This window comes from Rhagoletis pomonella, unplaced genomic scaffold (genome assembly GCF_013731165.1).
Source record: "Rhagoletis pomonella isolate Grant_MI unplaced genomic scaffold, Rhpom_1.0 Rhpom_scaffold_00006, whole genome shotgun sequence".
In the NCBI taxonomy this organism is placed as follows: Eukaryota; Metazoa; Arthropoda; class Insecta; order Diptera; family Tephritidae; genus Rhagoletis; species Rhagoletis pomonella.
This window is the reverse complement of record NW_023458560.1, coordinates 45,875,563-45,883,936: the sequence shown is the minus strand read 5'-3', so window position 1 is coordinate 45,883,936 and position 8,374 is coordinate 45,875,563. Positions and strand designations below refer to the sequence as shown.

At 40.9% G+C, this 8,374-nt stretch overlaps 1 protein-coding gene across 1 annotated transcript; it reads right to left on the bottom strand.

Moving 5' to 3' along the window:
* Positions 1-6,052: 6,052 nt before the first annotated feature.
* Positions 6,053-8,028, bottom strand: LOC118741949 (RNA-binding protein squid-like). The gene is made up of 2 exons (XM_036473917.1): positions 7,984-8,028; positions 6,053-7,906 (listed from the first exon to the last, which is right to left on the bottom strand). Exons 1-2 carry the CDS (start codon positions 8,026-8,028, stop codon positions 7,514-7,516), a joined length of 438 nt encoding a protein of 145 aa, XP_036329810.1. The 3' UTR covers positions 6,053-7,513.
* Between the last annotated feature and the right edge of the window lie 346 nt (positions 8,029-8,374).

Below are 8,374 nucleotides of genomic sequence, written 5' to 3'. Positions count from 1 at the left end.
CCGGAAAAATTTTACTGCTGTGTTATAATATAATATATGCTATAATTCCGATGGCAAAACAGTACCGATCTTCTTTTGTATGGGGACTGATGCATCCAAATGTACACGCATACATACATATGTAGGTATGGCCATGGAATTTGCAATGCTAGCAGCTTTTCTCTTGTCATGATGATTCATAGCACTTGGGTTGTTATTAAGTGTGCGAATTGAAATAATATAGCCGCCGCTGTAGCCGGGTATTTAGAGATGCGAACTACCATTCGATAGGACTCAGGTTCGATTTCTGGTAAGAGCAACATACAATTTTGTTTACTATTACTGTTTACCGTTGGAAAAAGAGCAGACGCTTTTTTTTTAATTTTCAGGCAACAAGACAGGACAAAACTGGAATCAGTTTCCGAAATGTTATGGTGTATGGAAGGACTAAAATCAAAGTTTGAAAATTAAAAATGTGATTAACTTTTTGTTTAAATTTATATGGGTACATATATAATCCGTTGCCCGCCAGGGCTAAACTAAGCGAGCCGAGCAAGGCGGAAAAACAAACTGGATGTGCACGTGTAAGACGATTAAGAAAAGTGACAAAAATGGATGTGTTCGAGTTGAGCAACTCGAGCGAGTGAGAAAGTCAAGCTGGGCGAGGAATCACTCCGGCCTGGTGTAGATGTCTAAGATCAGTTGCCAGTACAGGACTGGAGTGTGCTCACCAGCAAGATGAATAAGACGAACGAGACGAGGATAATGAATGAGATGGTGAAGTTGTATCCGGTGGGGGAGACAGCAAAGAAAGTATGTTGGGAGAAGTTGTTCTGGATTGGGAACAACGCAGCAAATAAGGAATAGAATGTGTGAGCAAATATTGCTGGTTGATAAAACCGAACATGTGCAGGTCTGGCAAGATGGCGTAAGTCCGGCGAGTCGAGCCAGTCTCGCGGGTGAGCATTACTTCTGTATGTTCTTAGTGCGGCCCTTCGGGGACTATCGTGGTGGCTGTGGTTTAAACCCAAATGCGGGTAGAACCAGCAATGGTTAAATTTGGAGTTGCATTGCAACCGGGTGCCGAAACCATAGTACGGCAGAGGTTTAGATGGGTCTCGAGCCCTACCAAGGCGGTTAGTGTGTCCACCCCTCACTGCCAATTGAGACTGCAGTGCTTGCATTTCAGGGCGCTGATCAAGGTATTTGAATTGAGCCGCTGAGCTTCTAGGCGCCGTGAGACTAGGTCCTTTTAACGACAGTTACGATATATCTCACATACAGTATATAAGCCGTTGGTGGATTGCTTACTGCGTGCAGTGTATTGTAGATAATGGACCGAAATCCAGAAGGCATTGCCAGATAAGTGAACTCCGAACCAGAGACCTGAGATAGTAGCATAAATATTCACCAAACCATTGAGCCGCGAATCAGCTGTATGCCAAGAGATGTGCAAGGTAGTTACTCGATATTCGAACAACTGGCCTTCATTCCCAATCAGATGGCAGAAAAGTGTTGGATAATCAAACCATAAGGATAAAAGATTTCATTGAAAAAAAAACAGCGGAAAACATAAAAATAATTTAATAAGGTGGTATGACTACTCTGAATTACTTTCCAGTCGGGTAGCTGCAAACTATGCAAACTATTTTTTTCAATACATAGTAAATTATTTACTTCCGTTGGGAAATGCGCTAAACTTTTGAGCTCAAAATTTCCAATTCAGCTGAGCACGAAATACTAAAATATACTCCCTGATGAATCTATTAAAAGTCACTGCGGACTAATTATAAGTCGCACTGCTGATTCACTTGCCGCAGCCAGAGAGAGCATAGCAGTAACGCTGATATTGAGCTGAGCTGGATTAGCGCATGTCGAGAAGGCACACATTTTTGTTTAAAACTTTCTTATTTAACTTTTGATGCCACTAGTTTCAAGCCCCCTGCATTACTGGTGGATAGTTAGTCTGGCTGACTGGTTCGGTTTAACTGCGGCATCCTTTTAACGCTGCGCTTCCTTGCAGCTTACATTCACATCTGCGGTATTTGCTTGCAAACAGCTGAACGGTTTTTTTTTTGTGTGTTTTTTTATTATGTTTACGGATTAAAACTTTTGCTTCTAATTAAATTTTTACATAGCAGATATTAAACAAGTTCGTTTATTTGCCCACAATGGATTAAATAATGAAAACGATGGAAAATTATTAACAACACTGTGTACGTACTTTGGCAGTTACATATATACATACTGTATATACATGCAAGGCTGGTAAGGGAAGTGTGAAATTTATTTTATGACGCAAAGTTTAGTGAACGCACGAAATGTGGTTTAGTTTCCTACCAACTGGGATACGTACTCCACAGACTAGGCGGTGGTTAAATAACGACTGCCTTTTGTGCCACTTAGCACAAAGCTTATCCACCTCGTTCACCCCTGAGCCATACTTCTGCTGCATTGTGGAATAAAGAGCTTCAGAAGCTGAGGAAATTTCATAACCAGGCCCCCAAAAGTAATATTTAGATAGACTGGGAACGCTATCGTAGCACACAGAGATAGTCCAAGAAGTTAGTTCAAGCTTCGGAAAGAGCTCCCTTTACTGAGTACTGCAGAGATATTTAAACCTTGAGTCAACTGGCCGAGGCTGGTAAAAGTGCTAAAAAAGAACAACCAAACCGCAAAAATGGGTTCACTCAAGAGGCCTGATAGTTCGTTAAGGAGACAAAGATTGAGACCCTTTCTGTATTACTGCATACTCACTTACAAATCCGTCTATGCTTCCACATGCCCTCCATCATCTGGAACTCGAACTGTGGCAAATGAAGATGCCATAAGTAATGCAATTGGAACCTTTAACAGCTTCAAATAGCCTTTTTCGGTTTGTTTCTTACCTACTTTACTCAGAGACGGCATTGAGCTCCTGTTAGCGACCTCGAGAAAGACTTTCACTGCGTAGATATCACTTGCTTATATTCCACAACCATGGAGACTAAATGATATCGCCATCATCTGTAAGATTGGTAAGAATGACTACATAGATCCCAAAAGTTTTCATACCTCTTTCAGGCTTAAATGTCTGGAAAGACTAAGTAAGCTTCATATTCTAAGGGGGGTGTTTTTCAGCAACCCTTTGCCTTCGCAGCAACCTGCCCATCAAGCGGAAAAATCTTATGAAACGGCTCTGCAAAATGTGGTTTCCATAATGTGACCAACTATTTCATAGCTCAAAGAAGTACAGGTTAGGTTGGGTTAAGTTAACGCCGCGGGTCGATTACAAAATTTTGAATGAGGCTGATTTCGATCCCTGAGAGCTGAGTGTTTGTTCAGAAGTGCGAGCCAAAATGCTTCCATCTTAGCCTCGCGAAGGTTGGAGTGTGGAGATGATTCCACTTCATCTTTCTCTTGACAGCGGGTAAAACAATGACCAGTTGAAATTCCTAGTCTCTCCGCATGAATACCAATCGCACAATGGCCTGTCAGAACCCCCATCACTACCTCTTGAGAAGTAGCGTGTTTTAAAGTGCCCTATAAAAGCATTTTCTGCAGCAGAGAGGCCTTCTTTTCCTTTTTTATGTCACAAAAGGACCCAGTTTCCCTTAGCCCAGTATCAGATCGTGCTGCGACAGTTCTGTCTGCAATATCCGTAGGCGCTGTGTACATACATATGTTATGTTAAGCGCCAGTGTAGGTGTGGTTCCTAATGCTCCGCTAATTCCTATTTTACAAGTGTAGCCTTCTCTAGTGAGTTCCATCAGACAAGGGCTCCTTGAAACAATATAGGCTTAAATCTGGTTTCCTAGAGCTAATGAATTAATTTCGGCGAGAGACCTCACCTTTTACCAATAGCTCCCCTAGAACTGTACAAGGCAATCGACACCTTCCTTACCCTTTCCTCAATGTTAGGCTTCCACAACAGCCGCCGCTGATCGCCCACCTAGTTACTTGGTTCAGGTAACCTTGAGCCAGATCAAAAGGGGTGTCGTCCCTTAACCAAAAGTTCCACATCATCTACATAGGCGATCACCCGACAGCCTACCCTCTGGAGTGACATTGTTGAAGGCCCCCTCAATATAGCAGAAGGCCCCTACTGCATAATATTTATGCATTAAGGGTTCCTCTGACCACTTTACCAATGTGTGGAGGGCGGTAGTCACCGACCTTTTCTTGCAATAAGCGTATTAAGCTCTTGATAGTAACGAGGGATCGCGTTTCTTATGTACAGTCTCTCTAGCATTTTCAGCAAAAACGAAGAGACACTGATAAGCCTAAAATACCTTTCCGGCCTTCGGGATGAACGCAACACTTACTACCCTCCAAGCCTTGGGTATGTACCCGGTCCTCACGCAGTTCGTATAAATAGGATCCAACCAATTGCACAACACCTTCAGAGCCCTTCGGAGTTGCGCAGGTATGATGCCATCGGTTCCCGGTGACTTTAGTGGTGTGAACGAATTTATCGCCCAGGCTATGTGATGGTCGTCCAGTAGACCGAATCGCTATCGCTTTTTGACGCAAAATCATTTATATCATGCATCAGAAAGTGCGATATCGTTCCGAAAATTGTTGCTAACTGGTTACAAAATCTTCCTGAAGTACAAAATATCGCAAGGAAGTGCATTTGACTGTACTTCGAAGTACGAAGTACAAGAGTGAAAAAAGAAGTACGGTTGGTCACATTAGGTTTCCATAATAAGCAATGCCATCACTAAGGAAGAATTCGCCTTGGGCATGGTGGAAGGTATTGAATAGTACTTGCTAATGCCACCTTCTGTATGAAACTCGTACTGGTAAATTGAATGTATTCACTGGGTCATTAAGCTTATGCGAACAATGTGGCCTCTCTGCGCCACGCTGATTCTTCGTCTGGAAAAAGATGTAACTATCTTCCTCGCCGAGGTTTCGGTATTTTGAGCATTAGTGTCGACCATAACATCAAGGTAAAAAATATATTCTAAGGTTGGTGGCTTCGTCAATGATCATTTTTTTGCCGCGGTTCCCGGTCATAGGCTCGTCGAAGCCTAAGATGGAGCTAATGAACTGGCGAAGGCACAAGCCTGTTTGGACAAATTTGAAGCGGTAACACTGGGATGCCCTGCTAAAAAAGTCCAAAGAGAAATTAATCTGCATTGCCTTGGATTGGCTAGAAACAGGCAATGAGATATACAGGCTTGTAAAATATCTAGGGAACTCTGACCTAACTATAACACGGCGAAACCGTTAGATCTGCTGAATAGACTAAAGGACTACTGCCCGAATAGTAGCAAGCATGCAGTTATAACAAGACTTTCGTATAATAGTTCCGCAGCTGTCAGCTAGATGATAGTAAAGAAATTGACCACCATTTTATGTGTGAGTGACCAGATATTGCGAATATTAGGTATAAAGCTCCAGTTTCTCACTACTCCTGGATCTATCAACAACTACTTTAAGCGAAGTCGATACAAGGCATTTCAGATACATATGCGTAGCATTCTTCAGGTAAGAAAAGAGGTTGGGATAGCGATGAACGAGGACGAGGCGAAGTACAACCTGGCAAGACATAAAAAGTGTTCGTGTTTTAGGACACACTTAACTGTTGGCCCAAACCGACGAAAAGTTGTAAAGTCAGACAAGCAGAAGAAGATACCAATGGTTATGATTTTATTTTATTTACCAAGCAGAAATACACTCAAAGTTTACGACTTCTGTAGAAAAAACTTAGATGTTGCTCTGGCAAAGGATTAAATCGAACACTTAAAACCCCAAATCCCGGTACATAAATAAATAATCCGAGTGATTAGTGGAGCCAAAAAAGCAAACTCTGGTGTCACTCTGACCCTTGGAATCATCACAGGTATACCGCCTGTTGCCATCCTTATTGACTGGCAAACCTAAGTAGAACAAAAGGTGGACATCTCTTATTATCTGATTGTCATATTCACAGTGACAGTGCTACCGAAGTTAAGCTTAATCAAATTTTACAAGAATCCTGAAAGGGGCCCTTGTATTGCGCAAGAAATCAACACGATCATGGAGTTATCCCATGTTTGGTATACTGGTGGATCCAGACTTGAAGATGGAAACACTATAATATTTATTATTAAAGACTACTTTTGTGTCACATCCGATTTTCAAGGCTGTTCTTTACTTGCTGCCACCACAATGCCGTCATAACATCCTTGCGTTCTCTTTGTTATCATTTTAGATCATTATTAAAATATAAATCCTTTTTCTGTTTTTAGTTCTGCATTCTATAATATATTTAATTGTATGTATATACATATACTATGAGAATAAATATATATATGTATGTATTGTTTTCTATGTATATGTATTGCATTATACATATTTTGTCTTTAGTTGAATTCGGTAAGTGTCTAACAATTTGGTGGATTTGTTTTTGTTTGATGTTTTATTTTCTCTTGTTATTCCAGTTAATACAATTGCTGATTTAATTCGTCTTATTACTTGATGCTACAGTCTCTCTCACTACGCTCTGTCACTCCATAGTACTCGTGTTTTAAGCATATTTAACTTGGTAAACTTATTTTGTTTCTTCTCTTTCGTTTATCTGCCATTTTTAGTTATACGCTTACTTTTAGATATCAATATAAGTATAGATAAGTATAAAAAATTGGTACATAACGCACAATATGTATGCTAGCAAAAAAAGTAAACACTGTCAGTAACGTAATATGACAGCTTCATTACGAATTGAGTGACAATTGTGGATGTAGATGATGTGAAGTTGCAACCATACACCTAACACACATTCATACACATGAATGTATGCACGTCCGTGAATGTTAGCCATGTTATGAGCACATTTAAGGAAATATTGATTGGTATAAGGTAGATAGCGTTTCAAAGTGGCGCTGAAATGTATGATTACAAACTGCTAACCTGCTAACTGATAACATATCAAACCTACTACTTAGAGCATAAAAATTACCATTTTAAAGTAAGTGTATTAGGTAACATAAGATTAAGAGTAATTATGACAATATAAAACTAATGAAAAGTAAGTGCTAATAAACTATTGATTGTTGGATTGTTTTTAAGTTGACAAGTTGCAATTCATGCAACGCTGGATTTTGTAGACTTTTTTGCTTGCACTTCTGGTGTGTTATTAATTATAAAGCCGGTTGTTTCTTTTCGTCAATGCACACGCACACTAAAATATGTATGGTAAGACCGTTACTGATAATGTTCAAATTATTTCTAATGATTTTTTTTTTTTTTCGGAATGAATGGCTGTTTGTTTTGTTGTGTTGTTGATTTTGCTGCAATGATTTATTCGGATCATGGATAAAAAATTTAAAATAATATTTTATCCCCTAACTGTAATCTAAATGCGAATGACGAAATGTAGTGCTTGTGCGTGCGTGTGCCACATGAAGTATTACGCGCAACTAATCTGGTACTGGATTTATTTCATAAATTTCCAAGCGATTAATAAAAACTTAATTTAATTGCTGACTAACTGTTCAGTTTGTGTTGTATTCTCTTTATATACCGGCGTCTGTCTATTACTATCAACTTATTGCAATGAAAATGATTAGTATGGTTGATGTCTGGGCTGGCGTCCTGTCCCCCTTCGCTTGCCCGAAGGAAAGCCGCCGGCACCGTATCCATAGTCGTAGCCATTGTAATAGCCACCGCTGTAGTAGTCCCCATATCCAGGATCATAACCACCAGCATAACCGCCATATGGGGCATAACCGCCTTGACCAGGCCATTGTGGATATCCACCACGTCCAAAGCCGCCGCGTCCACCACGCATACCACCGCGACCACCACCACGCATAGCCATCATTTGGTTTTCGGGTTTGGGTGTCGCACGCTTGACATCTACTTCCTTGCCAGAAATTTTCTGCTTAGGGGTCTTCAACAATTCATTTACGACCTGTTCAGAGTCGAATGTGATGAAACAATATGCACGTGCACCCAACTATACCTGTCTGCCTAACCCATCGACAGCCCAATTTCCGGTAACTTTGCGATGACCACGGACTCTAACTAAATCACAGTGGACACCGTGGAGTCATAGGCAATGAAGTGGCAGATACTCATGCTGAAAAAGGCGCTGCACAGAGATCCATAGGCCCAGGATCTTTTACAGGGCTGCCATGAAACTCCGTTAATCGAAACTACTGTATCTGGAAGCAGAACGAAGCGCAGCATTACTCGACTAATGTGGAAGCGAACAGATAGGCTTCAGTCCTTCATTTCAGATATATTAACAAGAATAACCGAAGAACTCCTTCACCTCCGTAGGCAGGAACAAGAATTTTTACAGCTTTTCTTACTGTCCACTTAACTCTGATTGAATGTAGGTTGTGCTTCCTAGGATCACCATACCCGTGTGCTACGAGGGAAATGGCATTCAGCCAAAGGACCTCGCTAGGTTCCTTAGCAA

Bases quoted from the DNA above. Each gene is read 5' to 3' on its own strand.
- LOC118741949 (XM_036473917.1), bottom strand. From the start codon at position 8,028: ATGAGTATCTGCCACTTCATTGCCTATGACTCCACGGTGTCCACT. The intron at 7,907-7,983 runs GTGATTTAGTTA...AGACAGGTATAG, and splicing joins ATGACTCCACGGTGTCCACT to TTGGGTGCACGTGCATATTG.